Below are 23,505 nucleotides of genomic sequence, written 5' to 3'. Positions count from 1 at the left end.
TTAAGATTTAAAAAGTACTATTCCGCAGGTGTATTTAAGTATATTTAATATATTTAATATAATAATAATATTAAAATATTTAAGCCCCTAGAATAAGAGTGGGATTATATTTGGCTTAATTTTGGTCAAAAGATTATAAAAGGCATTTAAGGAGTCCTTGTGTTTCGAAGGCCTTTAGTCCCGAGGACCATGTTAGAGAGACCCAGTTTAAGCACATTCAGTCAAAAGCGTCTTCATGGTCATAATAGATTTGTAATTGATTAGGAGGGATTCATATTCTTAATTCAGTCAGAATTCCATGAAGCTGCGCCTCGTCTTGTCATGTAAGAATCCCTACTGCTGTCAAGTATGTCATCAAACATGCAGGCCAGCATTGGCACATAGTTGGCTCATCCTTGTCTGCCATCCTCAGCTCCTGCATTCGCTTGCTGTAGTGGCTCTATATACTCTATGGAGGACCTAGAGAGTCACTGAAAAAGAAAACCAACCCTTTCAAATTTAACATTCAAATCATGCAATTTGAAATCTAATTTGAAAGGCATTTTCTATTTTAACTGAAATGAACAGGAATTTGTTTATCACTCCATTATTTGATACTGGAATTTGAAAATGTGTTTTAAAATCCTATTTCTAAATAGAGATTTAAATACCATAATTCACAGCTCTGAATAGAAATATCTTTCCAACTCACACATTTTAATTGTTATTCCTTATTCTGTTTCCTTTTTCAACTTGCATTTTCAAATCCTTTTGAAATTACATTTTCTTTTTTGCTTTACCCACTCCATGTACCGTTACCATGACTGTTCTCGCTCAGCACACTGGAAACACATTCAGACCAATCCTGGCTGCTCTTCAGATGTAAACAGCTTCCTCATTGGTTAGACAGCCACAGTTAGATCATAACACTACGAAGAAGAGCAGCTCTGATTGGTTCAATTGTGTTTCCACTCTGCTCAGTGGAAACACTGAGCAGAGTGATCTTCAACACTTTGCTGGTTTCCAGCACTGGAGTCAGTGCTGGAAACCAGCAAAGTGTTGAAGATCTAGCAATGTTTGGCACCTGTAGGGAGGGCTAGGCCATTTGCACTGGCTCCACCTGCAGGTCACACCTGCTGATACAAAGATGACATTTCACAGAAAATAATAACTTTCGTTACTTTTTGCAAAAATAAACCTTGTTTGAAAATAATCATATTGGAGAGTAATAGGAGTAAAACATTCAGTTTGTCCTTTAATAAATAATAAAAGAATATTTTGGGTGTAAAGGAAAAGGTTAATCATTACTCTAACCAGTGTTGCTGAAACCATTGTGTTTTAGAGAGGTGTCATTAGTGACATGAACAGTATCGCACTCTGAAGACAGCAATTTTCTTAAATGTTTTGGCTTTCAACATCTCTTCTTAAAAAACTCATTTCACGTCTGTTGCTGGTTAAAAAATTCCATTCCCTGTTGCTTTCCTATCTGACAAGTTAGACAAAAAAAAAACTTGTCAAACGAAGGTGTGCCGTCATGTCAAGTGGAGCACACCCACTAAAAAACTCCACTACCTCATCAGTGCTTTCACAATGGACTTAGTAACTCACCCTTGAGGTATATCTTCTTTTACCTGCTGTCTGATACGAAACTATCACATATAAATACCCTTAGTTTTTACAGTCACAACAAGTAAGGGAGGAAAGGTCCAAGAAGAGCCAAACATGGAGCCAGAAGACAAGGAAGGGAGCTATCCTTTGCTTTATGCTGACTCAGCGCCAATGGACAATATCTTACAGTTAAGTAGCTCTACCAACAAATAAATGTTGTTTCTAGGTTTTTGTCATAGCTCGCATGTATATATCAGGTGTAGCTAATGCTGTTATATTTAATGTAAACCAAAGTTAGATCATTGAATGTTTGCATTTGTCAGACTTTTAGCTGGCTCTCTTAAAACGCTAAATATCCTTCTGTCATGATTTATAAGTGAAGTGTATATAGGACCCTGTTTTCATCACCTATATGTTTCATCTTCACACTTCAGTCTGCCAGTTCGTTTTCCTGATAACACCGACAATACGGTGTTTACCAGGTACGACGTTTTCAGAGCAGCATCTGAGGGGGATGCTGCACAACTTAACGGCCTGCTTGAATACCTGCAAGACAGTAAGGAGCGACTTAGCTCAGATTTTATAGGTAAGACGACGGGAAGCAACTGCATTGTGCCATTCTTACTAAAATGATTTATTTGCAGTTTACAGTGGGAAATAAAGTTGGTCAATCACTGATTGTCAGAGGTCTCCTACTTAGAAATATGAGAGGGGTCTGTAAATTTTCATCACAGGTACATTATGAGAAGCTAAACGAGGGGGGGAAATCCAGGAAATCCCACTGAAATATTTTTAAAGAATTTATTTGTAAATATGGTGGAAAATAAGTATCTGTCACCCAAGAATGAACACAACATAATTTCTGTCCTTCACAGACTTGTTACTTTGAGAAGCTCCTCTGTCCTCCATTATTCATTATCTGAATTAATGTCACATGTTTGAACTCAATAACTGTTGTTGTACAAATAAGATATACTAAATGCACCCCACCTGATTAATCCAGCTGTGTCTGGCCATTCTCATCATGGCTACTGAGGTGATACACACCTCAATAACCAGTTTTGGCATTATAAAAGACAGAAAACAAAGGAGCTGGCTGAAGTTACGGAAGTTGTTGAGTTGGACATATAGCAAATTCCTGTGATTTGCAGGTTCTCTCCTCAAACACCATGGGGAGCAGGGTTTCATGCCCTGTGGAAGAGTCATAGAAATCGTGCGGGAGAAGGGAGGGTTGCAAAACTAAGGTGGCAAACCCGCATCCTCCTACCCCAATAATTATGTCAATTTCAGCATGTGCTAAATTAATATCAAGCTTTATTGCTCAATAAAAGATACTTGTCCATTACCTCAAACAGTGAAAATCCAAACTTAGCATGGCCAAGACCAAAGAGCTTTCGAAGAACACCAGGAAGAAAATGTTATACTAGGAAGAGGCTGGGGAGAGTGAATCTAGAATAGGTGAGCAGGTTGGAGGAATAAATGATCCGTGGAAGCAAATGTAAGAAAGCAGAAGTCATACAAAACTATTGATAATTTCTCTCCATCTGGGGCCCCATGCAAGATTTATCCCATGGGTCAAAATCTCAGAACTTCAAGGAGGGAATGAGTTGCGGACAGTTGCGAACAAAGTAACAAAAGCTACCATCAGTAACAAACCACACTGAGAGGGATTAAATCTTGCAGATACAGGTGTGCACCACTGATGAAGCCTGTTCATATCCTGGCTGCCTGAAGTTTGCCGGAGTGAGCATATGGATGATCCATAGGAGAATATCATGTTGTGTTATCTAACAGATAAGATTTGTTTCATTTTTCTTTCAGATGAATCTAATGGGAAAACAGCTCTCATAAAAGCTTTGCTGAAACTGAAAGATGGCAAAAACGACACCATTGAAGTATTGATTGACATAGCAGAGAAGACCGAAGACCTATACAGTTTTATCAATGCAGCTTACACTGATGACTGTTATAAAGGTCAGAAAACGTTTATACATTACTTTATATACTTTATATTTTAACAGTAGACAGTTGGCTTCTATTACATTAAAAGCTGTTTTTTCAAATCTCCATCTACAGGTCAGACGGCCTTACATGTCGCCATTGAAAGAAGGGCGTTTGACTACGTAAAGCTGCTGGTGGAGAAAGGGGCTGATGTCCAAGCAAAGGCCAGTGGGACATTTTTCCAGCGTAACTTAAAGCTCGGCTTCTATTTTGGTGGGTAATTTTCCTCAGAGGTTTATCATGAGCTACTTCAAGTTTTTGGTCCAGTTCTCTATCTAATAGTAAGACTTTGTTTTCCAACAGGTGAGCTGCCTCTGTCCCTGGCTGCCTGCACCAATCAGCCAGAAATAGTTTCATTTCTCATGGAGAACCCTTATAGGAAAGCCGATCCTACTGACAAAGACACCCAAGGGAACACAGTTTTGCACACTCTGGTGGTGATAGCAGACAACACACCAGAAAACACAGAAATTGTTGCAAGTATGTATGACAAAATCCTTGTTCAGCACTACAAGCTCAACAAAGACAGCAACGTACAGCTGGAATCGATTGAGAACAATAACGGTCTGACCCCGCTGAAGTTAGCTGCCAAACTCGGCAAGATCGGGGTGAGTCTTTTTTCTGCCGCATGTTTTCCTTTTTCCATTAGGCTTATTCAATTAAGCTTTACTCAAATTGGCTCTTTTCTACTTTTTTGTTAATTTTACCGAAATAACTTTGTACCCTCAAAATGTGGATAGGAGAATAAATCGCAAGGTTGACCTAAACTCCAAAGTACTAATGTTTTTTGTTAATAATATTAAAGTATAAACCTAAAAAGTAAGTAGAGCCATGGAATGAACCATTTTGAGTCAGCACCAGTGGAAAAGGGGGTAAATATTGTTGTGTTTGACATAAGTACCTTTTAATTTTTGCAATGTTAGTGCAAGTGTATTAAACTCCTTTTTCATATTGCTTTGGCCAGCTTTTCAGGCACATATTGAACAGAGAATTTACGGACAAGGAGACATGGCGACTATCCAGAAAGTTCATTGAATGGGTCTATGGACCCGTTCACTCTTCTCTTTATGACACAACTTTCATTGACACCAATGAAGACAACTCTGTGCTGGAGATTATCATCTATGGGAAAGATGTTCCGGTCAGTATGTCATATTTACTTTCATCTGTTTTGTTAATTGGTTTTCTTATTTCCTATTAATGAAGTTAGTCACTGAATTGATTTTTTTGTGTCAAGAACTTTGACTATCAAGGACGTAAATGGATAAATATTATAATCCTGTGGAAGTTATGAGCTGCCATTATATATTCTGCAGTAGATAACTTGATTCATCCATCCATCATTCACCAGTCAGTGAAGGTTAAAGTGGTTGTTAGCAAATATGTTAAGAAAATCGTTGGTGTGACACAGCAAACCAACTACTCTGGAATTTATAGGAGGCTCAGGCTTAGCAGATTTCACAATGTCTCCCTATCCTTATTCATCCCACTGAACTCACTTTAGTGCACATTGTGTTACCGTTCAGTGCTGACAGTTTGTATATAAATTATAAGTGTTTTTAATTAAGAGTCATTTTTATTTGAATGAGCTTTACTGGAGGCATCCACGTCACGGTGCGGTATCGGCTGTCCCAATGCTGAAATCTGGTGTTTGTCACACGTAATCTATACCTAAAAATTGATCTTTAATTCCTCCTTTCCAATTGTTTAAGAACAGGTGACTCATTAAATAATTGAAATAACGAGAAGTTCTCCTCGTGCATCAATGAATGTCATTGTACTGAGTTAAATCATTAATTAACAAAGTATTTTATAGGGGGTATCTGATGTCCTTTGAATTAAATTAAATTATTTGAAGCTGTTCATTCAAGTGTGTAACAGGTTTTTATATGATTTTCTCATGTTAAATTAGTTTTAGTGTCTCACCGATTTTGACAGTGAGTGAGACACGGTCTGAATCTGTTAATGGGTTGGTAACAGCAGAAAACCTGCAGAGAGGTGTGTTAAACTATGGTCTGGCGCTTGGAAAACGAATAAATCCTACCAGGTTTCGATGGAGAAGAGCTGCTATATACAAAGTAGGATAAGTGAAGTCTCTGTTGATCGGACCAGGTTTTAAACAAAATTTCCTCAAGTTATCAGTACAGACCACAAAATTGTCAGGATACCACCATAAAACTAGTGTTTGAAAGACCACATGTGGCTACATATATGGTCCCTTGTCAAATTATAAAGATGTTCAAAAAACAATGAAACTCAACATTGTTTTGGCATAATTTCATATCAAGTAAAACTAATTTTGATCTCCTGTGATGACAGTCTTATTATATTTACACATAGCCTTACCCATTTGTTTTGGTAGGATTTGATGTTGTCCATTCACGGCCCTTAAGCATTTCTCTATGGTTGCTGATTACTCTAATCACATGTTTCTTGTATTGAGCTGCCAAATAGCAGAGTTACCTTCAGAGCAGATGGGATGGTGAGCAGGGACAGCCTATCAGAAATGCAAATTGGTTGGTAGTAATCCAAGGGCAGGGATCTAAATCTATACCACCTCTAAGTCAACTGGTGTGTTGAGAGGGCCCTGTGAAGAACTGCTAAAGGGAGTTACCCATGTTGGCTCAACACTAGCTAAGGGGCCTTAGTTATCTGCAGTACTTTCACAGAATGGAACTTGGCCTGCAATTCTGACACCCTGGCCTTCAAAGCTAACTGTAATTGTTAAGGATTAGCAGAACTGCATTGCTATATGTGCTGTCTGAATAGTGCTGACATGAACGATGGAGGAAGGATGCTTCCTATCAATGGTTCATATAGTGTAGGGACCTCCTGATGTTCCTATTTGGAACTAGGGACCCTTACTGTAGCACTTCCACAATCCTCACCTTCCTGTTATCAGAACTCTGGGTTATCGGATTAAAAATCTCAATTGCAGAGGAGAAATTAAAAGAAAAAGGCAGAGAAATCCCTCTAAACATATGCTTATCACATACCGGTGAGTTTCAGACTGAACAACACACTCAAACAAAAACTGCTTCATCCCAGAGACAGAGCACCTAAGCTGAGCAGCTTTGTTTATCCAGTCAACTGCGATGAAGACTGTTCGGATTCATACATTTGAGAAACCAAACAACAATCTCAAAACTGCGTGGCACAGTACAAGAGAGCCAGTAGCTTTGGGCAAGATCCAGCTGGATACTTGTACTTTAAGAACAAAGAACACACGCTTTAGAACAGAAAGACAGAGAGGACAGATGGTGGGAGAGAGAGGTGATGGAAGCCATCTTTGCTAAATGAGAAAAGCCATTACTGAACAGAGGTGTATGCATGCAGTTTAATCTTCCAAGCTTCTACAATTTGGTCCTGGAAACTCATTCCAATTAGGTTATACTACGACAATCTCCAGCCAAACACAAAACTCATAATAAGCAAATGACTCTAACAATCCAGGTGGAATGATGGATGGATTTTTTATTTCCATCTGAGTTGGAATATTCTTAAAAAGATGGTGTCTTTGCTGCTTAAAAAAGCAGTTCTCCAAATATAGATCACTTTAGGTTGTGCAGCATCCTGTTTAGATGTGTTTCTGTTTCCACACACCGTAATAAAATGGCTGGCTTCCTAGTATGCAGTCAAGTTCTCCTAAGTTTTGCTAATTAACTAATTATCTAACTCAGATGTGTTAGAGCAGTAACACACCTGAGGGATGCCAGACACTGGATCTCAAGGACTGGGATAGAGGAACCCTAAAGTTGTGTGAGCAGACAGAATTTAAAAAGACAAAGAAAAGACAAAACTACAAGGTAGTTTATATAGGACTGACAAATAAATACCCATCCATGTCATGCAAACAGTTATTAGCAGACAATTTTAAAGAAGAAGTAAAGTAATATTCTAGGAAGTTGCGACTTCTTCACAACCACAGATCAGTTCTGCAAACAAAAGGTAACAGAGCAACCATGTTTTTTTAGAGAATGCCATTTAAATGATTATTAAAAGGTGACACAGAGTAAGTAAAAACATCTTTTGTAAAGACGGGTAATGCTAGCATCATGGGAATGTTTTGCTGCAGCACTGGTGAACTAGAGGGAGGAGGAAATTAATGAAGGAAAAAGACTACATTCACATCTTAATCGTCCCCACAAAGTCTAACATTAGGTTACTGCTATGGTTACAAGGGCAAAATTTCCTTAAGTCTGTTTTTTTGCAGCCAGAAATAAAATATCTACAAGATGCTTATTCAAACAAATATTAGTGGCCTGTGCTTAGATAGTGCTTAACTCAAGTCAGAAAAGTGCAAAGTGCTTTACTCTACATTTAGTCATTCACCGAGTCCCACACAAATTGTCATTTGGTTCAACCAAATATTAGCAAGTTGAGCCTGTTTGTATGTTGGATTTTTATACCCTGCATGATAAGAAAACAAATCAGAAATTGTGTAGACTAAAAATACGATTACAGTTTTAGAATGTTTATTCATGGTTGGAAAACAATGCATTAAAAAAGCCCTTTGTGTCTCTGATGGATGGATAAACCTCTCCCAAAATCTACAAACAGACATTTTGTTTATATTCCTTTCACTAGTCTGGAGTAGGACAACTTATATAGCAAACGCCCACTATCACTCAAACCACAAATGGCATGGCAGGGATGTTTTGATGATTCACAAAGGTGCGGCGTTCTTAAACTATGAACCATGGCAGGTTACTTTCAGCACAATCAGGAAAAACAAGTTTCAAACATGTGAATAAATTCTACAGGTAACTGAGGCAGAGAAGGCATGGTGATTGCCACATAGTTATTAAAAACTGGGTAAGAAATATATTATAATAAGTTACACAAAAAAAAAAAATGTATGCAACTTAAGATCTTTTAAATCCGCTAAAGGAATATTGGAACACATTTAATAGAAAAACCCAGGATTTAATTGACACTACTGAGCTTCCCCTCATTCAGAGAGGAGTGGATTATTGTATCATACAGAGTCATGCCTGTTGGTGTTAATATTCAATGTCTAATTGTAAAAACCCAAATCTTACACGTTGGAAGTCAAAAGCACTTGAAGAGGGACAGCTGTTTGGTTAAACATAAATCTGACTGAACTTCTGTTGCAGAATCGCCCAGAGATGCTAAAGATCGAACCTCTACACAGCCTTCTTCAGGATAAATGGAATGGATTTGGTTCCAGGTTTTTCTTGGTGAGGTTCATATTTTATCTAATGTATCTGGCCATCTTCACCATTGTGACCTTCTACAGAAAAGATGGAAAGGTACGCAAAAAAATTAACGCTGGTAATGTAGTGATGAATTTTAGGTGACAAACTCTTTTGCCATTTCTATGAAGCTAATATTCTGGTTCACCTACAGCCACCCTTTGCAGTGGAGAACACCCCAGAAGATCACCTCCGCTGTATGGGTGAAATTATCAGTGTCCTTGGAGCTGTGTGGTTTCTCTATAAAAATGTAAGGAAATAGAAAGTTTTCTAACATACTGTATCATATAAAACAGTATGCATTACCAGCAATGACATCTCCTTTTTTTTAAATCTTTAGATAACTACTTTCAAGAAGAACCCCCCAAATCTAAGTAATCTATTTACTGATGGATTCAGTGAAATTCTGTTGTGAGTATAATAACTTCTTCATTTCAACATCACATACAGTGTCAAAGAGGGGGGAGATTTTTGGATATGTTTTATGTTTTATGGCTCATTCTTCAAACTATCTGGGGTGGCACAAGACCTCTGATTAAAAGATGTAAAAAATATATATTTGCCACTTCACATGATTTTCTGTTGTTGATAAGGAATGTGCTATCAGTGTTATAGTGCAGTAAACTCTGGAAAAATACAGAGATTATTAATTTTATATACCATAGCTATCTGATTAGGCTAAAAACACTGTCTGATCAGAAAATTATCAAGTTTTATTTTTATACTTACTGTATTGACTTGAACTGCATTGAAAGTTTCATAGATTAAACTCTTAAATATTATTACTGATCTCCCCTTAACAGGGGGGTTAAACACATAAACTATTATATTATTCTGCTTTGAAAACACAGTCAAAAAACAGCTGTTGAAAAACACAGAGACTGGGTTCTATTTTGACCATTAAGCTGAGGAGCCAACAGAGCGGCCGAGAGCGTCTACATGCTTTTCAATGTATCCAAAGGTTAGCCAGGGGTTTCCTCTCCAAAAGCCCCCAGTCAGCATCCGGCCCTTCTCACACAGCATACAGCATTACCATATAGACTACAGTGATGCTAGAGCCTCTCTGATAGTCCTTATATGTTAACATAAGAATTTCTATTTGGCTGACTTACACACAAAGTTAACAGATACAGAAATTAACATATATAAGAGTTATTTAAAACTGAAAATGAAATAAAAAGAAATTAATCTTTAAAAATGTTCCCTTTTGAGGTGGTCTAAAAACACCTCACTAATAAAGTACGTGTGCCTGCTGGTGAAGATTCTCAGTCATCCAGGTCATAATAATTCCAAAAAAGTTAAAAGACAATCAACTGGACTTTGTTTCCAAGTTTGAAGATGTTTTCCCTTCCCACCCAGGAAGCTTTTTCAATTCAAAATGAATTCTGAATTGAAAAAATTAAAAATGAATTTTGAATTAAAAAAGTTTCCTGGACTGGAAAGGAAACTCCAGTGGATTGTTTTTCAAATGTTTTGAGAATACCTGTATGCAATGTCAACCACTCCAGTCCAACTTTGGAACACCAATATCTCCTGTGTTGCGCTTTTTTTTATTTAATCTAACGTCTTTCCTAAATCCCCCCATGCATCACAAACGTAAAACAAAGACAAAAGTACACCATTATATGATAAAGAAATAATAAAAGTCAAAATCATAACTAAACATAACTAAACTACCTCTTCCAAGTAGGCCATTGCACCAGACAACAAAATGTCTTCAGGGTACTTCCTGGTTCTGAACTCATGAAGAAGCCCATGACCGCTTAACCTCTTAGCAGTGTTGTGTTTATCAAAGATGACTAAATTATTTCATTGACGAGTCATGGGTGTGTGCATTGTTAACAAGACGAGACTAAATAAAAACATTAGTGGGAGGTCTGTCATTATGCTGTTATTCTGTAAAAGTTCAAAAAATCCACTGGACTTGGTTTCCAAAGTTTGAGGCTGTTTCGCCTTCTCTCCAGGAAGCTTTCTCAATTCAAATGCGAAAGAAAGCTTCCTGGAGACGTAGCAAAACGTCTTCAAACTTTGGAAACCAAGTCCAGTGGATTTTTTGAACTTTTACGGAATGACTTTGACCTGGATGACTAAGAATCTTCATCAGCATTATGCTGTTATCTGTTAGAATACAATTCAACTTTTATTATCATTACACAGTCACAAATAAAAAGCAACAAAATCCACTCTTTGCATTTAAACCATCTCCTCGTGGAGCAGGGGGGTGCCATTGTGCGGCGCCTAGGGAGCAGTGTGGGGTTAAGGGTCTTGCTCAGAGACCCAGAGGGGGATTCAGTTGGAGTGGGGCTTGAACTCAGAACCCCTATCCACTAGGCTGCCACTCCCCAATATTTACTGACCATAACAATGAACAGGCAAGATCACAATGTAAATACTTAGTTAAGAATTGGAAATTAATAAAGACTGATTTTTCTTTTGGGCTTACTCAAGCTATAAGATAATGCGATGGCTGGGAATAGAACTCAAATTGACTGTTTGGAAGTCAGCTATGCTCACCACTATACCACCATGGCAGCCATAGACAGGCCAGGCAGTATCAGTCGTGCTGCTGCGTCCTGTTTAGTCATGCCGCCCACCTGGTGTGCAGCAGTGCACACTCTGCAGGACCACAGATAAACCGTGGCAGCAGCGGCGGGGGTGAAATGAATCCTGAATGGTCTGGTACTGTGTGCTCAACTCTGACAAACTCTGCTCTTCCAGAATGCGTCTTTTCCTTTGCTTATTTAGCCATGACTCTTTGCTTTACGCTCCACAATGGTGATTCACTTGCCCTCGCTACTTAATAAACAATATGTGGCTGATTGTCCTCTGCCAAGCGTTGAACTACATCTGCCTTTTTAACAACTTTTGTGTGACACGTTTTCATAAAGCAGGGCATTAAGTCATAAAAAAGTTTATTTTCATTCTAGAAATCAGTTTTCTGTCCAACAGCAACAGTTGTAGTATCTAGGGAAGAGCTGCAAGTCTGGTAAAGAATCTGGTGTTATTCAAAATTGTAAAGGTTAACTTTTTATGAATTGCAATATAAAACTGATTAAAACTAGATTAAAACCTTTTTGAATTTTAGTCGACTAAAACCGACTAAAATTATCACATATGACTAAAGTCTGGGTAAGACTAATAATAGTTTTCGTCCTGAAGACTACGACTAAATGTAAGCTGGCTGTCAAAAACAAAACTGCCTCTTAGCCATAAAACCTTGTCTGTCACCATGGTTCTGCTCATTTGTGAGGTTGCATGGGCTTCTGGATTTTCTAAAAATTCTAACAGAGAAATTACTAAAACAGTGTATGAATTACTCCTCATGTGTATGTATTAATCTTTTTAGCAAAAATAGTTTTCAGCTATATATCTATGGAATAAATCTATGTCTTTACCCATGTAAAAACAGTTTGAATGCATCCGAAGATATAAAATATTGATGCTGCTTGCTTTTTCTAACTGTTTTATGGTCAGATTACTAACAACAGTTATTCTCATGCTGAAAATAAGCAGATTAAATTGTATTTAAATAAAAAGAAGAGAAGATTAAATAATAAAAGAAGGGGGATTGATTTCAACATAATCCAGTCCCTTAATATTCACCAGATGTACATGATAATAATTTTATCTACAGCAGCTTCCAACAAAAAGAACAGAAATTGGAAAATCGATTGTAGTATGTGATTATTTTATGATCGAATTTATACTTAAAATTACGTTTTTTATACTGAACATATACTGATAATAAATGGTCCTTCTGTCGGTTTTAATCTGGAATTGTGTCACCCCTGTTAAATTCTATAGTTTAGTATATTTTATCTTTCTTAAGGTGCCTTAAATGCACCATCTTTTACTTCATGCCCTTTTCATAACCAGTGAAGGCTGTCAATGTGTAAAAATTCAAAAACATCTAATTCACTTTTTTTGTTCTTTTATTATAAAAAACATAATACAAAAATACATAACATAATTATTCAACTCACATACACCAAAAATGATCAAATTTGTATGCAATGTTTTCTGAAACTTAAACTTCCATTTGTATTTAAAGTTCAGTTAACATGAAGGTTATGAAATTCTTTGGCATTTTTAGCATAAAATGAAGTTGCTAGCTTTGAATCATAAGCAATGTTCCCAACATTGTTATTATTCATCAGCTTTGGTGCAGCGCTTTCATATATTGATGAATATTAGACCTTAAAAGACACCTATAAAACATCTTCATGTTTGCAGTTTTCTTCAGGCAATCCTTCTTCTGGTCTGTGTAATCTTGTACTTCTGCGGAAGGAGGGAATACGTCGGGCTCCTTGTTCTGTCTTTAGCTCTTGCCTGGATGAATGTTTTGTATTACACAAGAGGTTCGAAGGAGCTGGGGATCTACAATGTCATGATGCAAAGGGTAAGAAATCAGAAGGAGATACAGTAACTGAGTTGTTTGGTGAGACATCTGGTGGACATTTTGTTCCTTTTTAGATGATCCTGGGTGACCTTCTACGCTTTTTAAGCGTCTACATGATCCTGCTTTTTGGATTTTCCGCTGGTAATACTACTAAGTACAAATATTTGCAAACTTACAGTGACTGTGTTTCATGCAGGTTATGGCTTCTATCAAACATGGTTTATTTTTTTCCATCTGTAGCTGTTTGTGCCCTAATGAAAGACTCACCAGAAGATGAAAGAAATAAGAACTTGGGACTAGGAAGCAGCATAGTTGTCAATGCGACCGAATGCAGCAAGCCGAGTTATAATGACATCCGCTTCACCATACTGGAAATGTTCAAGTTCACGATCGGAATGGGAGACCTGCAGTTCGCCGACAATGTTGAATACATGGCAGTTTTCTACATCCTGCTCATCAGCTACATCGTCCTCACTTACATCCTGATGCTCAACATGCTCATCGCTCTGATGGGCTTCACAGTGGAAAGACTCTCAGGGCAAAGCGAAACTATTTGGAACCTACAGGTGAGAAGATTTATCTAATGACAAGATTAACTTTATGCTGAGTATGTGCAACCCGGTGCAACGAAAAGAAACCATTTCAAACATGTATATTTACATAATAGGAAATTGGGTTAAAGAAAACACTTCTCTAGTTTGAAGAAGTTACGAAAACAATTTTTTCCTTTATCAGAGAGCTTCGACAATTTTGGACATGGAGCGCACTTTGCCGCAGTGCCTGAGAAGTAAACTGTACTCCGGAGCAACAGAGACGTTGCCCTTCGAAAACGAGCAGGACAAGGCTCGTAATTTTGTCAGGTAAGAGCTGCTGGATGTATTTGGGCTGGTAAGTACTGTAGTTTAGTTTTGGTCACTTCCATACTGGACCTTCTGAGGCATGAAGATCAGCTCCTACCACAGGATGATTCTTATTGGCCCCAAACTAATCAATTTATTCTTTGTCAACCAAGAATGACAGTAATTCTCCTTTATTTAGTGATAATACAAGTATGTTCAAAATGCATCTGCAGCCCTAATATGTGGTCTAAGACTAAACCTTTTATGATTCCTTTACAAAGACAGAGACTTTTGACAGAGACTAAATTCTTGAATGGAAATTGATAAGTTACATATTTTTCTTAATTAGCCATGTGTCTTTTTCTTTTATTTCTTAATATGTAGAAGGTAAGGCCAAAGCGATAAATAAAATTAACGAATAAAATAGAAAAGCTTACAAGGATAACGATGTAAATTTTGTTATCCTCTTTTTCTGGAAATTCAAGATGGCCAGAAAACAGGGTAAACTGATGCAGGAACAGAGGATTTTGTCGTATAACAAAAGCAACCAGTATAGAACTATGAAATCCAGTGAACATGCAAGTTAAGGAAAAGGTGGAGGATCTGATTTGATTTGATTAAATTTATTTCAGATCCCCATTTTCTTTGGCAATGCCAATTAATAAATGTAGGTGAGCTACTCAGGAGCTCATGAAACAGCTGGGGAAGAAGGAGTTAAGGAAGCCAGATGAGGGGCGGATAATTAACATCATTGGAGTAGAACGACAAGAATTATCCATCCATCCATCCATCTTCTTCTGCTTATCTGGGGTCGGGTCGCGGGGTAGCAGCTTCAGTAGGGAGGCTCAGACGTCCCCCTCCCCAGCCAATTGGGCTAGCTCCTCTGGAGGAATCCCAAGGCGCTCCCAGGCCAGCCGAGAAACATAGTCCCTCCATCGTGCCCCGGCCTCCCCCTGGGCCTCCTAACGGTGGGACGGGCTTGGAACATCTCACCAGGGAGACGTCCAGGACGCATTGCCAAGAATTAAAAAAGACTAAATAATGCCATTGGTTTTAATGAAGGTTATTGATTTTTCTATGCTGCACTAAATAAATAAATCAATTAATTAACTAATTAATGGCAGAAGCAAATGAAGTAATTGTAGATTTAACATATTTACAAAGAGAGAACTGGACTTTCCCTGAAGTTGAACATTTGTTAACTTGTTTTCTCAATTAGTTATGAATTTATGATATCAACAGAGGTTAGAGTCACCTAAGACTGCAATCAAGTAAGAATACCACTCTCCAACATGCTGTACCTCTGCCCAAGTGAGAGTAAAAAGTAGCATCAAAGACAGAAAGTAAATACAGAGTTTAGCCATAATTTCACTTCTAGTTTTCATGTTCTGATAACAATGACATTTAAATATAATATTAAAAATTAAATGTGTTTTGTCTGATTATGGATGCTGATTTAATAGCAGTAACATTTTGTAGATGGTGATGTGTTGCACTAACTGTTTGTCTCCTTTAGGGTGACTGAAATGAACTTGAAAAAATGGCGATCCGATCTTGGCATTGAGCTAGATGAAGACCCTGGAGACATTGAGAGGCGCAAGAACAAATCTAGTATGGAAACATTAAGTTTACCTTTACTGCTGTTCGCTCTTCTTTAAAGTATACTAATAAATAATTTAAACTTTACTTTTTAGGGACTCGTTGGAACCTAGATAAGGTGCTCCAAAATATTCACTTGAGAAGACATCGATCGAATGACACCAGCGTTGCTTAGCTCAAACTCCTAAGGTTTTTTTTTTTTTTTTTTTTTTCTTGTGGAAATGTTTTTTTCAGATCTTACCATATCCTTTTTTCTTAAAGGCACACCGTGTAACTTTTGGCCACTAGGGACGCTAGACCTGTAACTTTCATGTCTAGCATCCCTAGTGGCCACAAGTGCCACAGCACTGTCGTGAATGTCAACAAGCAGTCAGACGGCCAGCCTCCCATGTCTTTTGATTGGGGACCGTGTTAGGCATCCAGGCTCAGTTCGGAGGGCGTGAGAAACGCTGTTAGCTCTCTGGAGAGCCCCGCCGGGGCAGGCCGGGCCGTGCAGTGCAGAGGACCAGCGGAGAACAGCCACTGGATCAGATGGGGCGTCTCGATTGTCTTTCATTTGTGGCCTGGTAGCTTTCTCTGCGTGTATTTTGCTTCTACTAAACATCAAAAATAATAAATAGATATGACTGTATACCAGGAGCAAAGTGTAAACCTACCAATCTAATAGTAAAGTTTCAGTTTACGAATAAACAAAGTATTTTCCAAGATCGACTCTTGTTTTTGCTCAGGCACGATGCCTTTCACATTTTCTTTTTTTAGCCTCCTCAGAAGGTTTAAACTTTTTCCTTGCCTCAGCCGTGACCAGTAGTCAAGCAGGCAGAAAAATAGTAGAGCAAAAGCCTTAGCTCTGTGACTCTAATAACAGCCCATGGCTGTAAAGCAATATGTTCATCCTTGTCACATGACCTGGCCAGCAACGGTGCGTCTTCTCCTAGCGTACATAAGCGGTATTTCAAGAGGGGGGAGTCACATTTAGCATTGATATCGTCTAGCGCTGTATATTGGCCTGAGAAATCATTTAAAATAACTCATATGCATCAACTATTTAGGTCAAAACGTCCGTGGTGTGCCTTCAACTTAAGAAAACAGGGAATGATCCTAACCTCTCTACCTGTGTTTATTTCAACATTGTTTAACTACCTCTAACTGTGTCGGAGGTCAAATTACCAAGATTAAACCATATATAATGAATGTCTTTTTACAGCTGACCTCCATGGAAGGAAAGAATTTTTAAAAATGCTTGAAAGTGAGATTAACTTGCAGGAAATAACTGTTTGCTTGGTTCTTGAGATGAAACAATAAATGTACGTGTACTTAGACATGTTCTTAGTATCTTAGAAAATAAACTCTGCATAAATGATGTATGTAAAGTTTCAAAAGATTTACACTTTTTGTCTGCAGATGATTCAAGTGTAGATTATTCAAGATGATTCAGAGTAAATTTCGTTTCTACAAAAGTCGATGGTGAAAAAAAAGGAAATAAAATGGCAGTATTGAACATGATTTTTGTCTGCAAACTCTCCTGGAATCTTTCCATGATTTTCAGTTTTAATCTGCTCGGGGATTTTTTAAAAATATTTTTAGATCCATGCCTTTAATATTATTGTCAGTGCAAATGGCTTCTAATCTTGTTTTTACCTTGAATATTTCTTTAACTTTGTTTAATTGCTGCATTGTGTTTTTTTTCTTCTAAAATTTCTTTTTATTTTTCCGTTGCTGAACATTTTATTCGATTTTTCTGCTGCTGTGATTATTTAATTACATGTGTAGTTGATGCTCTCATTGCCTATTTTCTTTCCCACTCACACACCTAATTTTACCCACTTTGGGAGAATGTAAGGTATTTCTTCTGAATTTTATTAAAACATTTTTAAATAAAAAATTAAAAACTCTCCAGAGGCATGTCAGTTCTTAGTAAACCAAAATATTTTGCATAAATTCTAAAGCGCTACACATGAGGACGGACACATTAGATTACATCATTATCATAAGCAAGGCAAGATTATATAAATTTTGAACTTAAACCGTTGAATTTTCCTATATATTATGTCACAATATAGACCATAATTTGAACATAGTCATAGGAAAATAAAAAGTATTGTTTGATTGGCCATGAAACTGGAGGAAATCAAAGCAGTCCATCCAGGTCCCTCACAGGCCCCCATCATATGCAGGCTACTTAATAATCATTGTTAAAGTTGTTTTTAAATATAAAGACATTGTCATTACTGCCAAGACGATCAATCAGATGATTTGTGTTTAATCGATTTTGGAAATGATTAACTCATTTGGTGATCAATTTGAATCGCAAATAAGACTAATGGTACATAGAGTCTAAAATAAGATTTTGCTGAAAGAATTACCTATTTGCAGCAGTAATTAAGACAAAACTACAAAAAGTATAAACATTTTCCATTTAAGGGTAAAATTCTTCTAAACGTGTGTATACACGTGTATATGCACTTATATTCCTATAGCTTATTTGCAATTTAAAAGTCAGTTAAAATGCACAATAAAGTTTTTTTTTTTTTCTAAATAAAAATGTGTTTACTTAGAAATGAAAAATTCAATCTGGAAGACTTATCTGCTTCACCTGAACTACCTATAATGTCCCTTGTTCAGCTACAGCCAATCAACTCGGGGAGGGGGGCGCACCTTCTCTGAAGCAATCATCTTTCAAGATTCCCTTCATCTAGCCTCTGGCCTAATCCCTTTCTTGGTAACTCATCAAACCGGATCTTGATTCACAGCATCGAAGTCTTCTGCAGGGGCCAGAGCGCCATATAACTTATTTCATTTATGTCTTTATCTGCTTCTGTCTCCTCCTCAGCAGGTGGCCTCTCACACTGAGTCTGGTTATCTGGTAGGTTTCTTCCATTCTAAGGCCTTTTCCTTTCCACTGTCGCTACATGCATGCTCAGTGCCAGGATTTGCAGAGAGTCAATGAGTCCTCGCAATCAGCTGCTTTTCTTAAAATAGAAATATTTTTAAGAATATGACTGTGTTACCTGTATGTATAAATAAATGTAATACTTTCCTAATTGCAGCTTTTCTCTGTATGTCTCGCCAGGTTGAATTATTAATTTAGTGAGACTCTCTTTTTAGATTTACAATTTAAAAACTAATTGATAGATAATACAATTACAAAATAACTGATGGGTGCAGCTCTATTACTCTTGTGATTATAATGCCTGCTTTTGTATTTATTGAAACTTGCCAGCAAAAATCCCATTACTGAATACTGAACAAATGCATTAATTTCCTTTGGAGCTGAATGGCATATGAATAGAAACCATTTTTATAGATGTTTAAGACAAATACAATCAACTTAAATTATGTAGGACAGAAACCAGCCAATCAGATTGGGTAAAAATGTCATGTTAAGCTTTTAATTAATTTTTGCAAACAGCAGCCAATCAGAAAAACTTATCATTCAAACACATCTTAAATAACATTTCAATCAGAGAGGACAAATAATTATTAAAAAATGTTCCAACAGAAAATAAGCCAGAACTTCCAAAGGGGTAAAACAGAAAGATTAGGCTTTCCTTTCATCCATCTTCTGTCACGCGAGGGGTGCTGGTGCCTCCAGCTGTCTACAGGCGAGAGGCGGGGTACACCCTGGGCAGGTCGCCAGTCCATCCCAGGGCAACAACCTCCTAAGGAAAATGTAGAGAAACCAATTAACCTAACAGTCATGTTTTTGGACTGTGGGAGGAAGCCAGAGTACCTAGAGAGGACCCACACATGCTCAGGGAGAACATGCAAACTCCATGCAGAAAGAGCTGGGGCAGGAATTGAACCCTAATCTTCTTGCTGCAAGGCAAGCAGTGCTACCCACTGCGCCACTGAGCAGCCTGGCTTTGCTTCAGTATAAAAATAATTAAAACGTTGGAAAGCCAATCAGAGCCTTGTGCCAGTTTCTTCAGTACAGGCTGCACTGAGGTTAGTTTCAGCTGTACTGTGTCTGAAGCCACAAAGTCCAAGTGGTTGGAGTACTTGGCCTACATGTGGAGGATATGGCTGAGTCCCTGTTCAGCTAAATCTGTGGTTAGGAAAGATATGCTGCCCCAGCCAAAGCTACAAAAAGTAACCTGAAACTTCAAACAGGTATGATCTGGGGTTAAAACTCAACCTGTGAGCTTTGTTTTGTAAGATGAATGTGGAAATATGATCTTAATATCAATACTTTATTTGAAGCAATACCATATAATGTATATAGTATAATGTACGCTTATATTGTATATAGCTACAGATTCAGTATTCTGTATATATATCGAATTTGTCCGCACCATCAACACCAAGTCAAATTCCTTCTAAGTGCAAACCTACTTGATATTAAATGGGCTTCTGATTCTGATATAGGAATGCAGGGCAGGAAAACAAAGCCCTGTTTTTAGCAAGAAAACACAAACTGTCATTTTAGTCTCAGAAAACACTTAGGTGTTCATCACCATTATTACCTGTATGAAAGTTTGCAAAGCCTTTAGGGAACTGCAGCTCACAGCACTGCATGCAGATGTGTTCGGTCTTCTGTGCGCATACAGCCATATAAAATAATAAAAATATGATCAAACAATTGCTATAATTACACAAACTATAGCTAATTTCCAAAGAGAGTATACAATATTTTTATTAGTATAGTATATTATACTATAAATGCTATACTAAAATGTAAATTTAAACTAAAATTTTACACATGCAACAATAAAACACTGTCAGAAGACTGTCAGACACTTGTGTTACAAAATATAAAAAGTGATGGATGATGTCTGCTTCATTATATACATGGTTAATCGTGACTTTCTACATATTGGACAAAAAATAGATCATATTTTTAACTGAAAATATACCTCCCTAGATGTTACTGTAAATCATACTGTTGACCATCTGGGCTCTACCAGCTTAGATTAATTCAGAGGATATGTTAGTAGGTGGTTGAAAGGGCAGGCTGTTTGTTTGTTCTCTTGTATTCAGAGGAAATGTACACTGCAAAAAAAAAAAAATCTAAAGTTCATTTTTTCTTGAATTGAGGAGGTAAGTGGGACATTTTGCCAAAAATCTTTAAAATAATAAAAAAAAAAAGTCTTTGTCCTATTTCAAAGGCATATTATCTAATTATCTTATTTTAAGATTAAAAAATACTAATTCCATTGGCAGATCACCTTATTAACGCCTCAAATTAAGGGGAAATACACTTAGTATAAATAATTTGTACTTATTTCTAGCTCTTTTTTGTAGTGTACTTGCAGTTACAATGATTGACCACTGAACTGACCTCAATAGAATGTGGCAGCAGAGAGCATCTATAGGCTAATGTGCATTTTCACCAATTAATCAAATGCATTAAAGAGATCATTCCCTTTTAGTAGCTGTCCTGTACAGGGAACAATATCCACCAGAGTTCCAATAATTCTATATAAAGACACACCGCTATCTAGTTTTAAAAACTCACAGAAAAACCCTTCTGAGCCTGAGTTGAGGGTGGCCTACGACTGTGTTGAACATCAGAACCAGAGATGACACATTGCAACCCATCCATCTCTATATATTATTACAATCTAGCAATCCTATTTGTGGGATAATTGTTGGGGTTTTTTTTTATGGTGTCAGGATTGTAGATTGTTGCTCCACATGCAAAATTACACAGAGAACCAGTACATTTTAAAGATTTATTTATAAAAAAAATATAAAAATAATGTTGAAGCGAAAGACTGCAGAAAGTCAGTTGAACTTTCTGGTTGGTCTGAAAGGAGAAAGCAGGCTGATCAGGACAGAGTTGGTTGTTGACAACTGATTACTGATTGCTTTGCATACTTGAGAGATGAAGGTGAGGCATCATGGATCTTCAGGGGTTTGACTGATCAGGCTTTGCAGACTGTACCTCAGAGGTCCAGGAGGATGTGAGTGAGATCCGAGAGCGTTGGTACTTGCAAGAGATGTGGTACTGTATAGCAGGTGACAGGCTCGGCCTGGGAACAATTTCCAGACATTTTTCCATCTACACCGGCCCACTTATGGACACAGGTACACAGGTAAGACCTTTTCCATGAAGATCGGAAACAAACTGAGGTTCACTGGTTGTCTGGAACAATAACAGAATCCACATTAAACACATTCACTAGAAGACAAATTTCAACAAGAAAGATATTCCTGGTTTAGGTCTTTGGCTGCAATACCATCACTAGTAATCATCCAGCGAAGAAAGATGATCCTTTGCCTCCTTATATATATACGCTAGTCATCCTGACAGAGAAATGTGGTCATAACAGGAAGCTCACTCACACCAGAGAAATAGAAAAACCCCAGAGACCCTAACTAATGGTCCCATCTAGAATTAGATCCTAAATGTATGTTAATCGTCTGGAATGGAAACTTTCCATATATAATCAAATAAAAGCATTTATAGTTGTTGTCTGTGTTATGGTTTTGTGCTGGTACCATAAGGATTCCTGTTAGTCCCATCAGAACCTTTAGAGGTTGCTGATTAATTTTTCTGCTTCTTTTCCCTTTCCTCTTCTTGTCTGTCTCTTAAATCTCTAACTAAACACAAAAATCATGCCCAATACTGTCATCTGTAACTCCAGCCTTTTTTGCGCCTCTGATTATTTATTTTCAGACAATATCTTTATGGACCAGCCTTTGAGGTGTGGCCCATAAATACAGCAAAAATAAAATACGACTGATTTTATTTTGATTGTATGTAAAACTATGTATGTAACTTTATTAGCAGCTTCCTCATAACATCATGGCGATATAACAGCCTTTTAGCTCCACACTCTGGTCATATTATAAGAAGCATCCCTTCAACATTAAGCCCAAAACAAAGGTGCAGAAAGAGAAGAAAAAAACCCTCTCCATAAGATTTGATCAGTAAGAGTCTTGAGCTTGTTTCTCTGAAAAAGATCATCCAATCTAAAATGTGCTGCTCATGTCCAGGCAGCTCTGTAATTTTTTTTTGGTTATGAAAACCCTTCTGCACATAGAAACTAAGCTGGCTCGCAGCTCGTCCGCCAGGCTGTGTTTCCCGGACACGGCTGCCTGAAAGTTACTTTTTGTATATCTGTTTCTTTCTGTATCTCTGCTTCACTACATAAATAAATTGAATTGAAAACTGAATTGAAAGGATGTTGGAACAATCAGGGTTATTTGTGCCATATAAACCATGAAAAAATGAATGGGAAATAAATGGAAAGTCCCCACAATTGCCTCTTAATGTATTCTTTCATGACTTTAATACAGAACACCAGCAGGTTGGTTTTCTCAAGTAAACATTTAAGGTCATTCATGATCATGGGGTTCGCCAGGAAGTTGGCGCCCCATGAAAGGCATCGATAATGGGCCCTTATCTCATTCAAAAAAAAAATAATCTACACAGGCTTTAAAACTGCTATAAATTTGCAATGGAGAGTATCATTTAAATTGTCAAATTTCTCTGGTAATATTTCTACAAAGGAAAATGATCAGAACGTTAAAAAGTTAAACATACATCAACTTTAAACTTTACATTTACATCCTATCAAGATAATAACAGCTTATTTAAAACAAAAAACACAGCTGTATCTATGTACACATGAATAGAAAATAGGTTTAGGACTGAGAACATACATTCCTATTAGGTTTCACTATAACTTTATTGAAGGAAGGATTATTTTTATGCTGCCACTGAGAGCTTATTTTTCATTAATCTGTGCCTGTAATGACAAAAACATGTATTTTATGTGGCTGCTTCAGGCTGCTGATGAGAATGATCAAGATTTATACATGTCTTTTAATTATTATAATTTAATCTAAATATAAAACTCTAACTAAACTGTTTTAATATTGACACAGATTTTATTTAATTTAATATGAAGCTCTAGCG

General features: G+C 37.3%; 1 protein-coding gene across 1 annotated transcript; it reads left to right on the top strand.

Annotated features, from left to right (window-relative positions):
* Window positions 1-1,959: 1,959 nt before the first annotated feature.
* LOC107104084 (transient receptor potential cation channel subfamily V member 1-like) lies at window positions 1,960-14,077 on the top strand (the record flags this gene model as incomplete). Its single annotated transcript, XM_015404001.1, has 12 exons — window positions 1,960-2,173; window positions 3,409-3,561; window positions 3,664-3,801; window positions 3,892-4,196; window positions 4,553-4,729; window positions 8,706-8,861; window positions 8,959-9,054; window positions 9,145-9,215; window positions 13,038-13,203; window positions 13,278-13,344; window positions 13,444-13,769; window positions 13,939-14,077. Coding segments are annotated over 12 exons (1,998 nt in total), but the record flags the coding sequence as incomplete, so codon positions are not given.
* Window positions 14,078-23,505: the final 9,428 nt, after the last annotated feature.

Source organism: Cyprinodon variegatus, unplaced genomic scaffold (assembly GCF_000732505.1).
Source record: "Cyprinodon variegatus isolate N-32 unplaced genomic scaffold, C_variegatus-1.0 Scaffold1610, whole genome shotgun sequence".
Taxonomy (NCBI): Eukaryota; Metazoa; Chordata; class Actinopteri; order Cyprinodontiformes; family Cyprinodontidae; genus Cyprinodon; species Cyprinodon variegatus.
This window is presented reverse-complemented; position numbering and strand designations above follow the sequence as displayed.